The sequence below is a fragment of the Aythya ferina genome, assembly GCF_964211825.1.
Source record: "Aythya ferina genome assembly, chromosome: 12".
Lineage (NCBI taxonomy): Eukaryota > Metazoa > Chordata > Aves > Anseriformes > Anatidae > Aythya > Aythya ferina.
In genome coordinates, this window is record NC_140308.1 from 13184716 (window position 1) to 13206839 (window position 22124).

The 22124-nt window shown below is 44.7% G+C and overlaps 1 protein-coding gene across 1 annotated transcript; it reads left to right on the forward strand.

Annotated features, from left to right (window-relative positions):
- The first annotated feature begins 955 nt into the window (after window positions 1-955).
- On the forward strand, window positions 956-20201 carry BBS2 (Bardet-Biedl syndrome 2). Its single transcript, XM_084533531.1, has 17 exons — window positions 956-1145; window positions 1234-1461; window positions 2175-2300; window positions 2577-2639; window positions 5483-5560; window positions 8867-8971; window positions 9877-9963; window positions 11245-11380; window positions 12759-12898; window positions 13658-13802; window positions 14635-14806; window positions 15805-15934; window positions 16854-16985; window positions 17512-17649; window positions 18127-18239; window positions 18920-19068; window positions 19761-20201. The coding sequence occupies exons 1-17, from the start codon at window positions 1029-1031 to the stop codon at window positions 19865-19867; spliced, it is 2166 nt and encodes a 721-aa protein (XP_084389657.1). The 5' UTR covers window positions 956-1028; the 3' UTR covers window positions 19868-20201.
- Window positions 20202-22124: the final 1923 nt, after the last annotated feature.

Genomic DNA, 22124 nt, shown 5'->3' on the forward strand with positions numbered 1-22124 from the left:
AATAGCTGCGTGCCTTGAAGGGACTGTCCTGCTCTCTGTAACTGTGCTTTTTAAATTAAGGGATATGAACGCTAAAAAGGGGATGGCACTGTTTTCCTGGCTCTGCTGTATATCAGCAGGACGGACAGAAGACAGATGCGGTACGGACGGAGACGCTAGCCTGCAGCAGGCAGAGGAAGGCAGAAGGGCTCTGAGGTGGCCCTTTCCTGGCTAAATTTAACTCCTGGTGGGCTTTCACGGCTCTTCTCCTCCTCACCTTGCCTGAAAAACCCAGCCTGACCTCGGGGAGCTGCTCCTCAGAGCACAGCTGAGGGGAAGGCATGGGGCTCACTGGTGCCGCCAACTGCCCCCAGCCCCCCAACTGCCCCCAATAGCCCTCCCAATCCCCCAATTGGCCCCCTGCTTTGCCAGCTGCCCCTGTACTACCTCAACTGCCCCCATGCCCCTCAAACTGCCCCTTAATTGCCCCCTCCAGCCCCCCCAGCTGCCCCTGTGCCTCTCCAACTACCCCAAATGCCCCCGCCTCTAACCACCCCACCACCTAACTGCCCCCCAATTGCCTCCCGTACCTTATTGTTCCCCATCTCCTCACCTCACTACCCTCACCTAACTGCCCCCCATATCTTATTGTCCTCCCCAACTGCCCCCAAAACACCCTACCTCCCCCCCACCTCCCTAACTGCCCCCCAACTTCCCCATCTCTAGCTGCCCCCCACCTAACTGCCCCCTCCCCACTCTAACTGCCCCCCCAGCTCTCTAACTGCCCCCTCATCTCTCTCACTGCCTCTACTGCCCCCCACCACTCCAACTGCCCCCCCAGCTCTCTAATTGCCCCCTCACCACCCTAACTGCCCCCCTAATTGCCCCCTCAGCCCCCAGTTACCCCCAGCCCCTCACAGCCCCTCACCGCCCCCCCTCCCGCTCCGCCCCGTGACGCGGCTCCGTGCGCGGGCGGCGCCAAGCCCAGGCCCGAGCCGCGCTGTGGCGGTGCCGGTCCCGGTGCCGGTCCCCGTCCCCGTCCCCCCGCCATGCTGGTCCCCGTCTTCACCCTGAAGCTGAGCCACAAGCTCGTGCCCCGCACCGTGGCGCTGGGCCGCTTCGACGGGACCCACCCGTGCCTGGCGGCCGCCACCCAAGCGGGCAAGGTAACGGCGGGGGGGGGGGGGAGAGGCAGCAGCAGGGGGGCGGCGCGGGGCGCTCCCTCACTGCCTCCCCCCCTTCTGCTCCCCTCAGGTCTTCATCCACAGCCCGCACAGCCCCGGCCACCGGCCCGGCCCCAGCCGCATGGTGCCGAGCGGCCAGGACGCCGCCGTCTCGCTCCTCAACATCAACCAGGCCATCTCCTGCCTCAGCGCCGGGCCGCTGCGCCCGCAGCCGGCCGCCGACTGCCTGCTGGTGGGCACCGCCACCAGCCTGCTGGCCTACGACGTGCACGACAACTCGGAGCTGTTCTACCGAGAGGCGAGTCGAGGCGTGCTGCCTGCCCCTCGAAAATAAAGTGTTACTAGGAGGCGTACACATCAGGGACAAAGCGTTAGTAGGGTGTCTAGCTGTGTATGTGTGAGGATGTAGGATGTGCACCTGTGTATACAAAGCATTAGTAGGGTGTATACCCACGTTTGTGTGAGGGAGAGCACGTTACCGTAACACATCAACCTAGCAAGGCAAAATTTATATGTTTTACTCAGTGTCTAGAGCTCAGCTAAGCTCATTTTTTCACCCTCATCTCTCCAGGTCACACATAGTGACAGGAATTGTGGGTTTTAGCAAGGAATCAAAATATAAGGAAAAACTTGAAGAGGTCCTGGATTTACATGACAGCACAACTCACTTTGTAGTAAAAGGTTAATGGTCAACACACGTGCATAACTAGTCAAAACACCTTAATTCTTGGCTTTATAACCCCCCTAATTCACCAGTGGGCCCGACTTCACGTCTGGTTTCTCGTTAGCCCCTTTCAGAAATGGTGGTTGTCAGTTTTGTCTTGCCTTATGACAACCCCGCTGTAACTGCACCCACAAAGTGGAAGGGGAGCACACACCCAGGTTATGCTGCAAGACTCTGGCACTGCTAGAAAGGAGACAAATGTGGTAATGTGGGAAGCTTTTTTAATCGGTGTGCTCTGATGTCACATTATTTGTTTTGTTTTGTTTTCCTTTAATGTTTCTCTGTAGGTTTCCGATGGAGCCAATGCAATAGTTCTTGGAAAGCTGGGAGATATCACATCTCCACTTGCTATTATTGGTGGCAACTGTGCCCTGCAAGGCTTTGATTACAAAGGAAACGACCTTTTTTGGACGGTAGGGCTACACATAAATGCTTTTGATGTTATTAAAAGATTCATTTGGTGGCACTAATTGCTGTGGATTTTTTTTAATACAGTATATGTTAATTTGGTTGTTGAACAGCTAAGATCTTTCTTAATTTATTTCAGAGCTTAAATTCTGTGTGTTTGACCATGTATTTAGTGCATTCAGATGTTACTCAAGTACTTGACTGCACTCATTGCAGCTGAGATAATAAAAAGTGTAGCTTCTGACAGCTATCAGTGTTGAAAATGGTCTTTCTCGTTTTAGGTTACTGGAGACAACGTTCGTTCGTTAGCACTGTGCGACTTTGATGGTGATGGCAAAACGGAGGTTTGTTTGTAACCACTTACACGTGAATTCAGCTGTTTTCATGGTCTTATAGTGGTAGGAAAAAAAAAAAGTGCATTATCAAATACAACTGACATACTACCAGTGAAAGTGATCCCTGTGGGGAAGCTGTCCCTTTTTCAGGCTTCAGCCTGGCAGAACCAGGCACCATTGCTCAATCTGCATATGGGGAGCAGCCCTGCTCTCTGGCACTACTTGGAATGTGTGAAACGAGGCATATTTGGGGGCTTCACAGTATTGCTGCCTTGCCTTGGTGAATAGATGGCCAGCTGCGATGGAAACTTCTCTCATGGTTTTTGAACTATGCCAGAAATACAGGGGAAATACAATGAAACATCTCTGATCATCAATTGCAGGGCATCTGTTTCAGTCATATTTTTTGAACATGTTTATAAATATTTTTTTAAGTGGCAGAGGTACAACTCGCAAGCATCTTACAGTGAAAGTGAGCCCTTAAAAAGCTGTGCTGCGAAGCACTTCACTTATGATTGCCAAAATCACAGACTCTGTCTTTGCCTCCATTCTCCCTGTTTCTTCTCCACAGTGATGTGAGGAAATAGTATGTTCCTTACTTTTCGGATTTAAAATGAGAAGAGTAGCACGCATCTTGCTGATAGGATGTGAGACATGATAGGAAACAGCTGCTGTTCTAATCACGCAGACTGCGATGGATGGGTGATGTGAATTTGGGTGGCATCTTCTGTTTTTGTAAATGTTCCTCCATCCTGTGTGAATCGAAGGATCTTGGCTATAAACATGACTCTTAAAGAAAAAAGAATGGCTTCCTAGTATGCTTCAGATGCGAATAAATAACCTGTTAAGTCATCACACTAGAAGTATGTACTTTTGTCATCTTCCAATTTTAATCAGAATTAATTTAAGCTCTTCTCTTGAATTCCCAGAAAGTCCTCATTTGTGGTGTTTCCTTGAACTATGTCATGATTATAGTGACATGTACATGGCCTCTACATCTTTGGTGTTTCTTATAGCTGCTGTGCTGGTGCAGACCCTTTGTTTGATTGGGATCTTTAGGAAACAGAAAATCTTACAGGTTTTACAATCAATGTCAGCACAGTGATGGTTATAGAAAGCAGAGGCAGTGGATAAAGGTTCTTGCCTTCTGTGAGAAAACAGGGAAACTGATCGGTAGTGCTATCTGTAAATGTTTTGCACTTGGGCTTCTAAGTGCTTTTTTTGTTCTGTTTTTCTGCTTGACAAAGGTTCAGTCTCAGCAGTTGGTATAATCTGTTGCTGCTTTGAGCTAGGCAGGGTTGGATGCCTTAACCAACCAACTTACACGGTCAGTTAGCCCAGCATCCATTTTCTGAGATTTTTTGGGTTCTTTTTACTATTAAATGTCTACAAGATTTTTTGTAAGCTGTGGTTTATGTGAAACTGCACCTGGTTTACAACTGAAATTGATTTTTTTTGTTGATTTGTTTTATCTGATAAGTGGATGTGCTAACTTTATTTCTGTTTTTCCCCCATGAAAATACATGTATGTCTACATTTAAAATGGACCGATTTTAAACCTGTGTGACTAGACTTCTGTCATTTAATAGCTAGCACAACTGATTTGTTCCAGTCACTGTCTTAGGATGTTAGATTGGCAAGATGGGAGAAAGTAAACAGTGTCAGAGACTTGGGGGACAGAGAGGGAGTTTTTCCTTGCTTTTTCACGTTTGAGTCCAGGGGGATGAAAGTCACCAAGGTGGACAACTTCAATAAAATCAAATTAGTAGAGCATCTTCTAGGCATCTGTATGTGATGCAGGGTCACCAGTAACTGATGTGGCTTTCTGTGCATTTAGCTAGTTGCTGCTCGATGGTGGAGTCATGGCTTGTCAAGAAATCTCTACAATTTTATTTGCAATAAATTATTTCAATAGCTACAGTAAGCTTAGGCTTGTGTAATTTAGTTTGTCCTAATTTGAAGCACCTTCACCTTGGAAGAAGAAAAGTCTTGCTTATTTATTTATTTATTTAAATCCAATTTTGGTATGTGTTTGTATCCATTCTGCCAAGTAAAGATGGAAGGCTCATTGGTTCCAGTGGGGAAAGGCACTACTGAGTTTTAAGCTTTGATTTATGTATCATTTTCTGTCATTGTTTAGATGGGTGCAGGACTGTTCCTTGCTTTCTCCTTTTCAGTTAATACCTTCTACCTGCTCAAACCTAGGAAATAGGAAACAAGCTAATAAATAGAGAGATGATAAGGAGTGAGAATGCAGAAGACCTGATTCACTGCTGATGTCCTATCTGTGTAATCGTTTACATCAAGCTAAAGCCCATTTTGCCCTTGCTTTGTGGTAGTGGCAGCCACCATCTGTAGGAGAGGCAGTGATGGTTACTTGGGTTCATTGGGTTTGAGCATTTACACGAGGGCTGGCTGGTCAGTGAAAGGTTTTCCAGCTGTTTGTAGTAAGTTTGTAGTAAGTCAGAACTTTGTATGCCCCCTGCTCCAGCACAGGCAACGCAGTATTTTGGTGTTTATAATTGTGGTTACAAATGATAGCAGCAAGAAAATAGCATAGCCCTGATGCTCCAAAGTATCTCTTCTCATTCCTACCCCAGATGTTTCACGGTGCTTTTGTAGGGTCCAACTTGCCGAAAAAGTGTGACTAGTACTCAATCAATGGGGAACTTCTGAAAGCTTTTCTTGACTGAGGGTGCCCTTTGTTCTCCTGGCGACATTTCCTATTGCTGTTGAAACCTCTCCATTGCTGGACTTGGAATATTTATTTGCTTTCTCTGTACAACAGTCTGTGATTTTTATTTTCTTGCCTCGATTAAGCCTTGTTAAGGTAGATTTCATTATTTTTGCAGCTTCTTGTTGGCTCTGAAGATTTTGATATCAGAGTATTTAAAGAAGATGAGATTGTGGCGGAAATGTCAGAAACAGAGGTAAATTATTTCTAGCTAACGTTTATTACACAGATGAAGTTGATAATGTTGTGTACTATAAAGCTTTTCTGGTTACTCTGGTTCAAATGTATTGTGTAGTTAAATAGTTACTTAACGGTTTGGCACGGTATCTATCCAGCTAGCATTGCAAAAGTTAGGGTTTAACAACATCTTCAATAACACTTGCACGGGGTTTCTTGCTTTTTTATTTGTTTACAAACCTTTAACCAGACTAAGGAAAGTAATTATTGTCTGACTGAAAAGCAGGGCCCTGTCCAAAGGTGGTTGTGGTTCCAGGAAGGAGCCCACTGACCGAAGCTCTTAGTGCCTCCTGAGCAACAGGACGTCTTCTGCTGCTATTTTCCTCAAAAGTGTTGACACAATCATGATGGGACAACTTGTCCCCGTGCGTATCCACACGGTGTGTGGCTGGGTACAAGGGGGCCACCCAGGCAAAACTGGAGGTTTGTATTGCAGTTGGTCGTACGCTGGCTGCACAAAGAGGGCTGCACTTTTGTGGTGCCTGGAGTACAACCTTTGTCCTTGAAGATTTGAGGACTCCTTGCTGCCAGAGTTAGGACTAAAAGGCTTAGTTAGCTATTAAACGACTTAGAAAGAGCTCTTAAGGATGAATGAGGGCAGTGTTCCAGGAAAAGGAGCTGTTAATATAGCTAGAATTAGAACTGGGCATAACAGAATGCATCCCAGTATCTGTGCAACAGCCAATCCAGAGTCATAGAATCATAGAATCATAGAATCATAGAATATCCTGAGTTGGAAGGGACCCTTAAGGATCATCAAGTCCAACTCTCGACACCGCACAGGTCTACCCAAAAGTTCAGACCATGTGCCTAAGTTCACAGTCCAATCTCTTCTTAAATTCAGACAGGCTCGGTGCAGTGACCACTTCCCTGGGGAGCCTGTTCCAGTGTGCAACCACCCTCTCTGTGAAGAACCCCCTCCTGACGTCCAGCCTAAATTTCCCCTGCCTCAGCTTAACCCCGTTCCCGCGGGTCCTGTCACTAGTGTTAATGGAGAAAAGGTCTCCTGCCTCTCGACACCCCCTTACAAGGAAGTTGTAGACTGCGATGAGGTCTCCCCTCAGCCTCCTCTTCTCCAGGCTGAACAGGCCCAGTGACCTCAGCCGTTCCTCATACGTCTTCCCCTCCAGGCCTTTCACCATCTTCGTAGCCCTCCTCTGGACACTCTCCAACAGTTTCATGTCCTTTTTATACTGTGGTGCCCAGAACTGCACACAGTACTCGAGGTGAGGCCGCACCAGCGCAGAGTAGAGCGGGACAATCACCTCCCTTGACCTACTAGCGATGCCGTGCTTGATGCACCCCAGGATACGATTGGCCCTCCTGGCTGCCAGGGCACACTGCTGGCTCATATTCAACTTGCTGTCTACCACGACCCCCAGATCCCTCTCTTCTAGGCTGCTCTCCAGCGTCTCATCGCCCAGTCTGTACATGGAGCCAGGGTTTCCCCGTCCCAGGTGCAGGACCCGGCACTTGCTCTTATTGAACTTCATGCGGTTGGTGATCACCCAGCTCTCCAACCTGTCCAGATCCCTCTGCAAGGCCTTTACGCCCTCATTTGAGTCCACAACTCCTCCAAGTTTGGTGTCATCAGCAAACTTGCTCAAAATACCCTCTATTCCTACATCCAGATCATTTATAAAAATATTGAAAAGTCATGTTGGGATTTCCAGTTAAGAGGAAGTGAATGGTCCATCACTCTCATGTATCGTTTGCTTCCAGATCTACAGTAGAGTTGTTTCAAATCCACACCTGTAGAGCCTTAAGAGGCCTGTTACAGTCTTACTGTTCTAATTTGAAAGGGCACAGCTGCACCTAAACCTTTCCTTTCAGGAAGGCAAGTGCAGGAGACGGTGGCTTTGCACATTGTACACATATTGGAAGACTGGAATAGTTTGCATTTTCTGTGTTTATTTGCTTCTTCTGATGAAAATGAGATCACAAAAGCTGTTCTGTTGTGATTCTTGAATTTATAAATGCACACTTTGGGTATGCAGGGTATTGTTGCCTCTGTGACTTTTTGTCTGTTGCTGGGGTCTTCTGTCCTCACTGGGTGCTCGCAGTTTGGAGGGTGCTGTTACTTGGGAAAGGCTTTGGAGAAGGTCCACGAGAGGGAACGGCGAAGGGTTTGGAAACCGTGCTCTGTAGCAAAAAAAATCCAGGAGCACAGTCAGCTGAGTTTAATGCAGCTTACATGTTGCTTTCATGACTGTCTGCAGACACCCGCCTGTAGGACTGAATTGTTGCCAAGAGCTCTGATTAAGGACACCACGCATAGCAATGTGGAGTGGCTGTAGCCTGAAAGCAGACACTGAGGTGCACATGCTAAACGGTGGGGATGATTGCTACCTTCTCTGTGACTTCAGCAGAGGCAGGGGTGGATTCAGTTTCACTGGGAGTCTTCACAGCAAGGTCTGGTTTTTAGAGAAGTGCTGGAGTTCAAGAAGGAGTTAATTTTAAGGAAATCTCATGAGCTACCTTGTATGGGAGACCAGACAGACTCTTGTACTTGTTCCTCCCAACATTAAGATCTCTAGTATTTGTGCAAGGTGAAAGGATGCGTGTCCAAGCACTGAGAGACCTTGCTCAGTGAAGAACTGTGAATTAATGCTTCTCAGAAGGAGGGAGAAATGGTCTGGGTTATGGCTCTCAGGTCTTTTCCTGGAGCTGTTGCTTGTTCAGGTAATACCCAGCCCGCTGTTGTAATTGTCTTCCTGAAAAACTCCGACCGTGGGAGCTGTTAATTTTTATCTTGCTAATCTTAGGCAAAGGTTTTCTACCAATATCTCTAGGGCTTTCCCAGCCCGTGTCATGTTGAACTCTTTGGCATCCTCAGATCCTGAAGATTTAAGGAGTGTTGTGTGTCTGGAGCAGGTTTTCGGTGGCAATGTATTAGCACTGATGACCACAGGAATCCTGTGAGCAGTTGGGCTGCTGATTGTGGTAGTAAATATTTGATCAAAAAACACAGTTTGAGGGCAATTCTGCAATCTTTGCTGAATTGCATGTTAACATTGGCAATGCAGCTTGTGTGGGGAAATCCTACAAGGCCTTTGGTCATGTTAAATTGAGTTTTAAAAATAGTTATTTCAATATTTAGTGCTCTGTACAGTAGACTTACAGTTAAATTTCAATTAATGTACAGTTCATGTGATAGAGATGGCGTATAGTCTGTTCTCTGGTACTTGAAGATGCAGAAGTAGATGTGTCCTGCCTGATTCATGTATTTTCTCTCTCTGTCTGCCCTTTCCCTTTCCCCCACAAGACTGTTACAGCACTTAGCCCCATGTACGGCAGTCGCTTTGGCTATGCTCTTTCTAACGGGACGGTCGGAGTTTATGACAAGACAGCCCGCTACTGGAGGATTAAGGTTAGTCCAATGCTGGAATGAAATCACAGAAAGTTTGAATTCTCCTGAGGGTTTGGTGGCTAGTCTCTGGTCGTTCTGGTAACACCAAAACTCCTCAGAAGAATTTGAAATTTTCTTCTGAGCATAGCAATTAATGTAACTTTGTTGTTACAAAATCTACCCATTTTTATAGATGCATGCAAAATTAGTAACGTGTCAATTCCTTCAGCACTTTTGGGACTACTGATGATGGCTTTAACAGCCCTGGTAAAACCGTACATCTGGGGATGCTTCAGCTTTGCAGGGTCACTTAAGGAACAGAGATGCAACAGCAAAATGTGAACTATTTGTTAGAAAATGCTTCTGGCTGCATTGTTGAATCAATAAACTCTTTTTCAAAGACCGAATTCATCTTGCATTGTATATGTTCAAAGCTAATTTTTCTACATCAAAAGCAAGGAGTTGCTGTAGCTAATCACTGTTGGGAAGAGCTTTCATTTTAATATTCTTAATATAGCACAGATTAGAACAGCCTATTCAATAGCAATAAGAAGGATTCCTTGGGAGGTGGCAGGAAGAGGTTAATGGCTTTCCTCAGTGGTCTCATTTTATGAAAATGTTGAAACTGATATTTTTTCTAGAAAATCTGTTTTTTATACTTTCTGAATTCTAATCATCTGCTTGGATGAAAATTATTCAAGGGAAAAATCAGGTTCTTTGAGAGCAGTGGACTAGATTCATAACGCGAGAGCGAAAGATTTCGAAGATGTGTGTGATCTTGCAGATAGTGATGCTGTAACTTCCTTTTAAGAGAAGTTTTTCTGTTCCTTTCTGTGGACTCATTCTTCAGTGTTTTGCATGTATCAAGCATGTGCAGGTTAGAAAACATACCCCATTGTAGTTTGTTCTTTGTTTTCTGTCCTCAGTCTAAGAACCACGCGATGAGCATACATGCATTTGACCTCAACTCCGATGGGGTATGCGAGCTGATCACTGGCTGGTCCAATGGGAAGGTGAGCTCATACTGGGGAAAAACGAGGAGGTGTAAATCTGGAAGCTGTGTTTTAACAGGGCTGTTAATTTTTCTGAAGTAGAACAGACAAAATATTAAAAGACTGTTGAAAAATGAGCGCTGAAGTATTATTATGGTAAACTTAGTTTGTCTGGCGAATCCTGTGCCAAATGCAAGATCAGTCAGAGAAAATCTTCCTCTGCTTGCTTCAGAGTCAATTGCTAAGGTGTGGCAAGTTGTTTCTATAGTAGCAGAGATCATACGCCACATCCTACAGATCTCAAGTCTCTTCGGCTGTGTCTTGGGTGCATGCTAATAATCTGCCGTGCACCCTGAATGTTCTCAAACTACAGGGGAAAAAAGGAGTGGTTATGTAAGAGGAGAACGGCGTCGGCCTTGACTGTGGCAGGATTAGAGTAAATCCATCAAAGTATTATTTAATCCTATGTAAAGGCATGCTATACAGCTCGGTCTAGTCTCTTAAGCCTGTTGCTTGGTATTTCCCTTTGCCAGAAATGACTGTTCTAGCTGCCAAATCTCTCTTGGACACAGCTTGCAAATTTTTTTTTTTTGGTAAATCTGTGCTTCTTTCTTAGCACCTCTCATTACTCTCATTAGCCTGGAGGAATTTAATTAACTTCATATCAAGCTGGCAGTCTAGAGCCCAGATATGTTGTAATTTATGTTGGATTAGGTGTATAACATCATTAAAGAGAGAACCTCTCCTTGCTGTACTCCTTTTTCTGTTCTTTTCAACTGGCAGTCTCTACCCTGCGTGTTGGTCTGAAACAGTCCCTAGCTCCTCGAAAGAGTAATGTTGGTCCCATGCTTTGCAAGAGACACTGTCCACAGACCTGAGCTCCCCTCTCCATCAAAAGATAACTAAAGGTTGTGACATGTGCGTAAAGATAGTTCAGCAGTCAAGGACAGCAAATAAGACGAGACACTGTAAATACTGCATTAAGGTTATTTACAGTTTGGTGCATCCACATGTGCACAACCTTCCCTGTGCAGGCTTGCAGATGACTTTTTTTTTTCCTGTTGTTTGTAACTTGGGGAAGTATCTCTGAAGAGCAGTTCCTTCTGGCTGAGTCTGTCTAGAGGTCATTTGATAACACATTTTTCATCTGGAGCGTTCTGATCAGCAGAACTGCAGGTTCATCCATCTGCAGTTCCGTGAGTGGAGCTGGCTTTCAGTTAACAACCCGGAGTATGGTGTGGCATTTATTTTGGAGCTAGCTTATTTGTTCATGCTGTGTCTTGGAACTCTTTGCTGTTCCAGGTTGATGCGCGCAGTGACCGAACGGGGGAGGTCATTTTTAAGGACAACTTTGCCTCCTCGATTGCAGGTGTGGTGGAGGGGGATTACAGGATGGATGGGAGCACCCAGTTAATCTGCTGTTCAGTTGATGGTGAAGGTAAGAGCATTGTTCGGGATACTAATTTAACACACAGTGGTATCAGGCACATCACGTCATCTCAGATTACCTAACCGCTGTTTCGGTTCCACAGGCATTTTTGTGTGCCAAATTCCCTTTGCTTTGTGCAAAGTTAAGGGAATTTTGTGTTAGGCTATCTGCAAACAGGACTTTGAATATCGCTTTCTCCATGATAATCAGTGTGCATTTCATTATGGTCCAAGAATCCATCAAAATTTGTTTGCCTAATAGAAAATGTCCCTTCCTAATAATGCAAAGAGGAACATGCTCAGTAAAGACCACAGTTTTTCAGGCAACATTATGAAAGATCAATATATGGGAAATACGTGCTAGTTGTTGAGTTGCTTAACAGTGGATAAAGGGGGTTAGAGAGCTTAAGGTACGTGTATTTTGGTTTTGTTTGAAAGATGAGTTGTTAATTGTGTTAGAAATTTTGGATGTCAACAGCCCTTTGTTTCCTGGGAATTTCTCTTCTGAGACTGTAGAACTGGTGGATTTGTCCCACTAGACTTTCAGGCAGTGAGACCTGGTTACTGTGACTGGAAACAGATATGATTGGAGATCATTTAAATAAGTTCAGCATGAATTTACGGGCATGCATGATGGCTCCAGGAAAGGCACTGGTGTGATTATCCAACTGCTTGGCTTCAATGACCTGAGACAAACAGGTCTGGCACAGCCCACTGGAACAAAAGCCTGTCCTTGTTAAATAGCGCAGTGTTTTTCTGTCTCTCTTAATCACAGGCTGCTGGGAAGTGCTGGACTTTGGCTTCAGCATTGAAACCCTTTTCCCAGGCTTACAGAAGGGGGATGTTGTATGCAGTATCCTAGTAGGTTAATATCACCAACATGATCATGCTCTTCTGATGTGTGTGTCGGAAACCTTGGCACAGTGGGGATCCCTTTAGGCTGGAGCCTTTAGGCAGGGCTAAAAATAAAGAATAAACAGAAACTAATTAATAAAAAAAAAGGCACTACTAAATAGTAATAGTAAATAATATTAATAATTACTAAATCATAATACAAAAATAAACACTGTATGGGCAAGCCTCTGCATTCTCACAATGCTTGTCATTGAGTGTCATTAGAATTCTGTTTGGGACTGGCTTCCTTTCACACGAGGTCAGTTGTAGGATTGAGAACATTGTTTTTCTGTGTATCAGTGTATTTTCTGGCTTGCTCTCATCTAAAAGAAATGATTGACCTGCAAATAATAAAGTGAGCCCTTTTATTGGAGGGCATTGTGCACCCTGAATGTGTTTTTCTGTGTTCCTACAACTTTTAACTGGGGTTACACCGTTGGGCAGCGCATTCTTTACAGGTGTCAGATTTTTCTGTGTGTTTTGTTTCTGTGCAGTCCGAGGCTATCTGCCAGGAGGTGAGGAGATGAAGGGAAACCTGATGGATACAAGTGCTGAGCAGGACCTGATCCGAGAACTTAGCCAAAAGAAACAAAATCTGCTCCTGGAATTAAGAAATTATGAGGAAAATGCCAAGGTACTATTTAAACAATGTGTAGGGCTAAAACCTGTCTTCCCATTGCTATAAATCTGTTGTAATCTGAGAGGAGGTCGTGGGGCAGCCTGGACAAGTCAGAGCTGTAACCTGCAATCAGCAGTGAGATTGTCTGCCTGGGATTCCTGCTTGCACGTCTGGCTCGCGCCTTGTGCAAGTTCAGAACTTGCTTTTCTTTCTGTAGTAAGTAACGTGCTCCTTGCCTCATCAGCTCACTGGAGCAGTTGGGTTTGGAGCTGGGTTTTGTTCAGCCCTGTGCATCAGCTTACGACTGAAAATTGTAATTTTCCATGCCTAAGCCAACTTGGGAGTCGGAGAGGATTGTGTGAGAGCGCTGCCAAGGTACACCGGCAGCGCGCTTGTGGCTTGATGGGGAAGGTGCAGAATTACAGGGCTTTGAAAAATAGTCTGAGGGAAGAGCAGGCTTATGTTTGAAAAGTAAATAACCACCGCAGCAAAAGCATGGAATTTTTGCTTAAAGTTAAATATATGCAAAGTGCTTTTCTGAATGGAGGTTTGGGTACAGAGCTGAGCTCCATCAACAAGAAAGCACTTGAACAAATCGTGGCACAAGGGTCCACAGCTTCGTGCCTAATCCAGCTGCTGTTTATAAATATGGGAGGTGTCTGGGCATTGCAGCCTTCTCCTGCAGGAAAAGAGAACTGACTTACACACGTTTTCTAGGTTGCTTGAATGAAAATCTTGAAATTCTGATACTGAAGGGTATGTGTTTTGGAACAGGCTGAACAGAACACTCAACTGAAGGAAGCTGATGGGCAGAGAGGTGTGATTCCAGCAAATACCCAACTCCAGACCTCCCTGTCAGTTAATCTGGGCTCTGACAGCCAGTCTGCCCACGTGGAGCTGTGTATTTCCACCACAAATGGTGAGTGGTACCCTGCAACCATTGGCATTTATTTCCATGTAAATTCATGCAAACATTTAGTTATATTTAGCTGATGATTTGCCTGTCTCCCCTTTATTGTCTGTAATTTCCCCTATGTGGTTGCTTTCCTTTCACAGTTTTGAATCAGCTGTGCTCCTTTGATGGGTCTGGGGAAGGGGGAGGAGTTTGCTGGAATTTACTTCTTGTGTTTTGTTTTCCAAGGCAATTAACATTTAACTTAGATGAAATGAGTTTTGGTGATCCCTGCAGCATTCCTTGTGTTGACTGTAAAGAGTAAAAAGTAACACCGTGCTATTCCTCTGTGAAAGAATGAGTGCAGTGGTCAGTATAGAGGGATACGCTTCTGTCACAACATTTTTGTTGTAAAAAGCAAACAAAAAACAGCTGAGCAAAACAACATAAAAAAATCTGTTCCAAAAATTAATGGACAATCTTGGTTGTTTATGGGTGGATTACCTGGTACGTGTTAAACTGTGTAAGGAATGCAGAGACTACCACAGCAGCTTTGAGCTCAGGTTGTGTTCAGTTAAGTCTCTGTGCTCGTGAGGGTGTTGCATGAATGCAGCTAGACCTCAGCTGCAAGACAGAAACTGCCCCAAAGCAGCCTATTCACCTAGCACTAGGTATGTTGAGAATGCAATCAGATCCAGATGTGGTAGTGCTGGTCGTTTGCAATATGTTAACAGTTTAGAGGAGGGCTGTAAAGAGTTGCCTGTGCTTAATTCTGGGGGGAAAAAAAAAAAAAAAAAAAGATTTTTTTTCAAGAGGACAGCTGTTAATTTAGAAACTATTTTTTCTTCCCGTTGCTAAGACACAATCATCCGTGCTGTGCTGATCTTTGCTGAAGGCATATTTGAAGGAGAGAGCCACGTGGTACACCCCAGTCTCCAGAACCTCTCAGGTTGTGTTCGGGTTCCCCTTACTCCACCCAAAGATGTCCCCGTGGATTTGCACATCAAAGCCTTCGTGGGTTACAGGAACAGGTGAGGTTTGTGTTGTGAACTCTGCTGGTCTCCAGTGTGTGACAGGAAACACCAGTGATGTGGCTTCATGCTTGTCCCACGGGAACTGCACCGTTAATTCCCTGATGCCTCACTTCTCTTGTTAGTGGAAGGCGAGCTGGAATACTTTCTTAAAAATACTGTTTCACTGAGCTCTGGTCCAGTTGGTTACTGGGACCTGCTGTGCTCTGGCTTTGCCTTTGGCTTCTTGTCCAAGCCTGCTTTCTTGTGGATCTCTGGAGGGAGCCATGAGAGGCAGAGGCTGTATCCAGACTGCCTGCTCTAAGGGTTTGCTGCTCCAGGGGCCTGAATGGTGGCAGCTCTTACCATAATACTTGGGTAAACCTGGAGTCACTGTGCTGTCTTTCAAGCTAAAAAGTAACCCTGAACCCATTTGACTTTGGGGCAAGTAGAAAGCAGCATATGCCTGATTTCAAGACAACGTTTTTCCAGTTTCCTCTTCGTATATACTTTCAAAAAAACCCAAAACTTTCTCCCTGCTCACATCTGCCAAAACTGGCGGCGTCCCAGGAAGCAGCATCCTTTGGCTAAACAGGGAGGTGTATTTTGAGTGCTGGCCAAGCACTGCAGAAGAACAGAAGGAACTGAATTCCTTTTTTTTGTTTCCTCTGTTTGTCTAATTTACTGCTTTTAATAGTTCAGAAAGGCTGTTCATAAAATACCCAGTCACATAATGGAACCTTAAACGTGTAAGCCTAAAGAATATATTTCATTGGAAGGATTATGGAAAGTGAAAGCAATAGGGAGGAATCATTCAACCTCGTAAAGAGATGCGATAAACCTGGAATATCCAATTTCTACTGCATCCAGCTGCTTTCCAGCAGTAACCCGTTGGTTGCATTGCTGGAAGCTGTGGATGTTTATACCCAGGTAAAAAAAGAACCAGGAGCCCTTGCAAATAGGTGAATCACTGTTATGTTTGTAATTGTCTCTGTATTTTCCCTTTTGATTGCTTCCAGCACACAGTTCCATGTCTTTGAGCTGACGAGACAGCTTCCCCGCTTCTCCATGTATGCCCTGAGCAGCCCAGACTCAGCCACAGAGCCGCTGAGCTTTGTTAACTGCACAATGAATGAGAGGCCACAGAGGGTGAGTTTCTGCTCTAAATCCTAATTTCTAGTCCTGTTTACTGATGATGCTTTTCATAGCAAGTGAAGGGTTTGCAGTTAGCTTGAGATTTCCAAGAGCAAAGATTATTATGCAGTGGACTGCGTTTCTAGCCTTTGGAGTCTGTATGTTACAGCTTGACTTGGTAGTGTTTTTTTTGTTTTGTTTTGTTTTGTTTTAATTTTTAAAAATGCCTCACTTGAGACATTCCCAGCTTCAGGGATTCCTGCAGCTGCAGGAAATAATGACCTGAGATCATGAGGTATTTCAGATATTATCTTGTTTGCTCTGTGATGACTGATAGAGTGCCAGTGGCAGGATCCCTGTAGTGAGTGATGAATGTTATAAATAGAGAACAGGATAAAGGCCCAGGTAATGGCTCAGATACCTAGCAGCTGAGCAGTGGTGCTGTAGTTTTGGTTCTGAAAGATCTGAATTGTGGGATGGTGGTGATCAGAGCTGGCCATTTCCCTCATAACGGTGAGGCTTTGCTATATGTGTGTCACCTTTCCTGCATTAAGTAGCCAACACAAAAAACAAACAAACAAAAAAGATGAAACACGCTTTCCTTTAAATTCTTGTAATAGAACCAAGCTTGCTTCCTAGCTTTCTCCAGTCTCCAGGCCTGGTCTTATGCTTTGACCTTGAGCTGTGGTTTTATATTGTTAGGTTTGATTTCCTTAAATATATTCAGTTTAGGAGCAGTGAGCCAACTGTCCCCACCCTAGCAAGTTCATGACATGCATTTAGGGGATGAAACTTAGTGAATGAAACTCCCAAGCTACCCTGAACAGCCCTGCTGCCCTGTGCACATGTAAGGGCACTGCATGGCTCTCTAGATTTTCTGCACAGGTGATGGCTGATGCTCTTCGTTCTTTGTTTTATTTTTATTTTTTGCCAGATTGTTATGTGGCTGAACCAGAGCTTCTTGCTGCCAGAGGATGCAGAGTTTCAGAGTGCTCCCTTTCAGGTTTGCTTCACTTCCCTTCGTAACGCAGGTCAGCTCTTCATCAAAATCAAGTCTGGCGGAGAGGTGAGTAACTTCACAGACAAGGAGAATGGCCAAGTAATTATACACCAGTGAAACTTAAAGGTGGTGCCAAGGGGAGGCTGTAAAATTGCAGGAGGACTGAACAGACAGAGGAAGTACTCAAGTTCCACGGATGATTTTGGCAACTTTTGAGTCTGTGTTACTCTTAGTGGGTGAAATTCCATTGCCACTCAACAAAGCAAATTGTTTAGCCTACAGATCTGTAGGAAGGTATTTGTTCCCACACAGAGTGGGAAGCCACAATTTGAGGCCCAGGGGCTGCCCATAACTCCTGTACTGGCCTTGTATGCACAAATTCCTTTTTCCTCAAGCCTAAATAAAAGCCCCTTTGAAATCGGTGTCTCCTTATCTCCAGCAAGCCTTAGAGCTTATTCTTGGAACAATCTTGCCTCTTAGAGTGAACTGCTTTGAGCCTCGATGTCTGTTCTAGAGGCAGTCCTGCTGAGCAGTTTCAAGAGATATTTGGTCGTGGAAGAGCCTTTAAGTGCTTTCTTGTCCTTTCTGACAGATTTCAATTAGCACGGATGATATTGATTTAGCTGGTGACATTATCCAGTCAATGGCCTCCTTTCTGGCAATTGAAGATCTGCAGGTGGAAGCAGATTTCCCTGCGTACTTTGAGGAGCTGAAGACAGTGTTGGTCAAGGTGAGGAAGCATCGGGCATTTTTAAAATGGCAGCTAAGCAGTCACTGGGGACATTGGTGTGAGAGGAGAAGCTGAGGATCTCTAAGCTGCTTTATCTTCTTGGTGTAAATCAGCCAGCAGTGGTGCGCTGTGTATTCTGTGCAAAGGACAAAGGGGTTCCCTCAGTCTTCTTTTTATTCTTTGTTGTATGGAACAGGGTCTTGGTCCCCAGCAGCTGAGCACTTAGAATAATGTAAATATATTGTCTGGAAGACAGTTGTGGATTTGGGTCAGGGCATAAGGTCTGCATCTTAGCAGAGCACTTCTTTCTGTGGGACAAGGTACTGCCCTGGCAGCCAGGGGTTAGGGTAAGGAGGATGGTGCTAGGGATGCAGGTAGGTTAAGGTGGGATGTTACTTCCTTTTGTGCTGAGTTGAGGTGTTCCTGTATGCCCAGAATGGCAGGGGGCCTTTTCTCACGAATTTTTTCCTTGGACAGGTGGACGAGCACCACTCAGTGAATCAGAGGCTCACTGCTGACATGGCCGAGCACTCCAACCTCATCCGCAGCATGCTGGTTCAGGCGGAAGATGCGCGACTCCTGGGAGACATGTGAGCAGTTGCCACTTTGTATGTGTTGGGTGTAGAACAGCCAGCCTTTGCTTTTCAGGCAGAAAAAAGGCACAAAAGCGTTTGTGTGGTGTGGTGGTTTTCCAGTTACAATTCTTCATGCAGAATTGGTACCTTGGCTGCTCCCACCATGAGCTGATTTTTAGGTAGAAAACTAGCCTGGGGAAGGCAAAAGGGCAGGGTTAGGGGCTTAGCGTGGAGCAGGCAGGGAGAGTTGGCCTTGAGAAAGTGATATATTAGAAAAGACACATTAAGGGAAGAAGGAATTAAAAGCTGTCTGTGGTGTGTGAACCCCTGAGAACACCAGGAAATAAATTTTAAGTGCCAGTCCCTTCACTCTGACTTGTGTGTTCGCTAATTTCCTGCCTTGACTGTGAAGGGTGACAGGAAAGAGGTCGGAACTTCTGCAGAGCAGTGTCACTTTCACTGGGGAACGTGGCATCTCCTGTTTGGAGAACGTAACTACAAAAATAGACTCCTTATTCAGTTAAATAATGAGGTTAACCAACACGTCTAGACAAGTCTGCTGTCCTGTAGCTGCAGCCATGGAGGTAATGGTGGCAGCCATCACAACCATGCAGTGTTACACCTTTGTATTGACAGACCAGGAATTATTTTCTTGTCCCTAGAGATTCAACTAACTGTGCTGATTGTTCCCCCAGGAAAAACATGAAAAAACGGTACATCGAGCTGTATGATCTTAATAGAGATTTAATAAATCAATACAAAATTCGTTGCAACAATCACACTGAGCTGTTGAATAATCTGAAAGCCGTGAACCAAGCAATCCAGAGGGCAGGCAGGTTACGTGGTAAGTATGCATATTGGGAGGGCACGGGGAGTCCTGGATCCCACTGGGGCAGATAAGATGCATCTCAGAGGCCACCTGGTTTGCCTAAGTGGCTGCAGGCTGCTTGCCCTGAAGCTAAATCAGTAGAAGTAACCTTTCATTGCTCAGTCCTAGCCGATTGCCTGTGACAATGAGCTGTGAGTGTCCAATATAATCTGGGATCACAGTATTTTGGAAAGAACAGTTCAAAGCAGTTTTCAGGTATAGAAATCACTAGTTTTGTTGAACACAATTTTTAAAACAGTTGTAAAGTAGTGTTTAAGTTCTTCATTTATAACCTAGTTTAAAAAAAAAAAAAAAAAGGAAGAAAGCTATCAACTTAAGCAAGGCTGTTTATATTATTGTTAGTTCTGTTGGTCTTTGGAGAAAGAGTTTGTTGTTGTTTTTGTTTTTTGTTTTGTATTTATAGCATTTCCCTTTCAACAAGTCCTTTAGGCTGCCCTGTAATATAGCTATGGAAAATTCTTTAAAGAAATGATTTTATTTATATATTAAGAAAAAGGCAAGGTGGGACTTTGCTGTTTGTATAAATATTTGTGAAAGAACACCCTACATTTTGATCTTTATAAATATTTGTACCTTTTTTTTTTTTTTTTACTCAACAACTGAACTGTTTTTTCTTTTTTTTTTTTTCTTTTCTTTTCTATTCACAGTTGGCAAACCTAAAACACAAGTGATCACTGCTTGTCGGGATGCAATAAGAAGCAACAACTTTAATGTGCTGTTCAGGATAATGCGTGTGGGGACAGCATCATCTTAAAACGACTAGAGGAACAGCAGTTGTGTAGTGGTGATGTTTCCGTGCAGTAGGCAGTTACTGGACCAAAAACGAGACAAGCATTTAAGTTCCCTGCTCCATTGTAGAGTGGAGTAAATGCAAAGGTAGGATTTGAGTTAAGTCATCAGGCAAGAACTGGTATTTATGCAGGCCAAAGGACAGGAAGCTTCAGAGTTTAAGTGCAGATGTGGTATTTATGTAAGGCAGAGGTATAACCTTGAAACACTAATTTTTCTTACATGACCTTATTTATGTATTTTAATATATTTTGTAGTTACGGCATCAGTCTTTACCATTAAAACACAGACTGGTTTGACTGCTTTTGTTGTGATTTAGTTGGGGAGATGTTTACGGTTAAGTTATTTGCTGGAAAATGAAGCAGTTGTCTGGTTTCTGCATACACCAAGTTGGGAATATGTCTATTACTGTATTTGCATTGTGGCTTAAGAACCTGGAGGTGAATGTGAAGTCAAACTGAAATGCAAGACCATGAGCCTGCTAGCTTTGGAATTGAGTTTTTGGAACTTGCCTCCAACTTCTGTTGTCAGCTACCGGCTTGTGCTCCCGTATAGAGTTATTCTGTGGTAGAGAACCCCTGGTTTTATTGTGGGGATGTGCTGCTTCCTGGGTAAACTGCAGCCCACTGCACTAGAAGCACCAAAAGGAAAACATCTTCTTGCTGGCTTTTAAGCCAGATGATCCTTGAAAGCTGTCCGGTTCCAGGATAGGAAGGTAGGAAGCGGTCGGTTTCATATTTGATGCTCTCCCCACACCCAGATTGCAGGAAGTTGTCCTTCCAGCTGCTTGTTCCCTGCTACTGCTGGATGAAACTGCAGATACTGAGGTGGGTAAGGGCGTATTTCAGGAATGAGGAAAACAAACTACACACCCAAGCTTGGTGCATACTTATGAAGAGGTAGCAGTACATAATGGGATCAAAAGAAGGTATTGAAAAATCTCTTGGCCCTTGGCTCAAAACTGTTTATTAGTTGTGGGATCTCTTAAATTGGATTAAAATACTACAGTAGAACTGTAGTTTAGATATAAAGATATTTCAGAACCTTTGCCAAAACAAATTCCTACTAGAAGCTAAAAATATCCTGGACAGGATGGCGGCTGGGTGCCAGTGTTCCTGCTCCTGCACCATTCATCATGTCTACCACTGCATGGATCAATCTGCAGCACGGCGGGGAGTAGGCAGTCCATCACATCTGTGAAAGGATGTTCTTGGGTAGCTTCTCAGGGTTGTCAGCAGTACTCGCCTCCTGTAACTGCTCTGTCTATTTGCTAATACCAAATTAAAACCAGCAGCCCACTGTTCGCTACGGGGCAGGCAGCTGAATGGGGAAATTAATTCTTGCAATGTGTTCTAATCTCCAAAACAGCCCCTTGCCAGTGCTTCACCCCTTCAAGATGAAGAATTACACTGCCAAATGCGTGGATCTCTGTCACTTCCAATCTGCAGCGAGAGCTCATTTGAATCCTTTTAAGAACCTGGTTGTTAGTCAAATCCAGCTTCTTGGTGAAAAGGGTGGTGAGCCACCCGTGCTGTTCTAAGCGAGCAAGCTGTAAGACTTGATTATGGAACAGTCTCCTGGCATAAGTCTCGGGCTTTCTGCCACCTGCTGTACTTGTTCCCACTGTTTCCAGCTCTTCTTTTGCTCTTTACATTCAAAATCCTAATGCTTGCTTAGCTGCATTTCTGTAGTCCGTTCAATGATCAGAGAGTGTCTGTGATCAGAAAGCAGCTTTCCCATCAGCCTGACTTCCAGGGCTACACATCAGGCACTTCCAGTCCCGGCTCTGTTCTGCTCTTGGCAGCCTGTGTCACTGTCAGTCCTGCGGTCACAGTCCAGACCTCCGATACGGCTGATTTCCCCCGGCTAGGTTTCTGACAACAAATTTGTCATTTATTTTCCCGTAAAAACAACTTCTGTCTTTGCCAAAGGTACAATCCACATCCTGTAAGCTGAAGTGATACAAAGCTTGCAGTTGCTTGTTGAAATAAAGCAGCCCTTGGCTGGCACACAGCAGCAAGTTGACATAAGCAGCGTGCGCAGCTGAACCTGCACCAAGAAATGAGTAGCAAACAATCTGTACTGGTAAGATTCAGTCCAGGGCTATTGCGCAGTAATCCTCTTCTCGGGAACGGGAGGGGAATTGTTCACAACAAGTTAAGCCACTGGGCAAGTACAAAGTGAACTCTGAAGTCACACCAGTAGCACTGCACGTTAGTTGC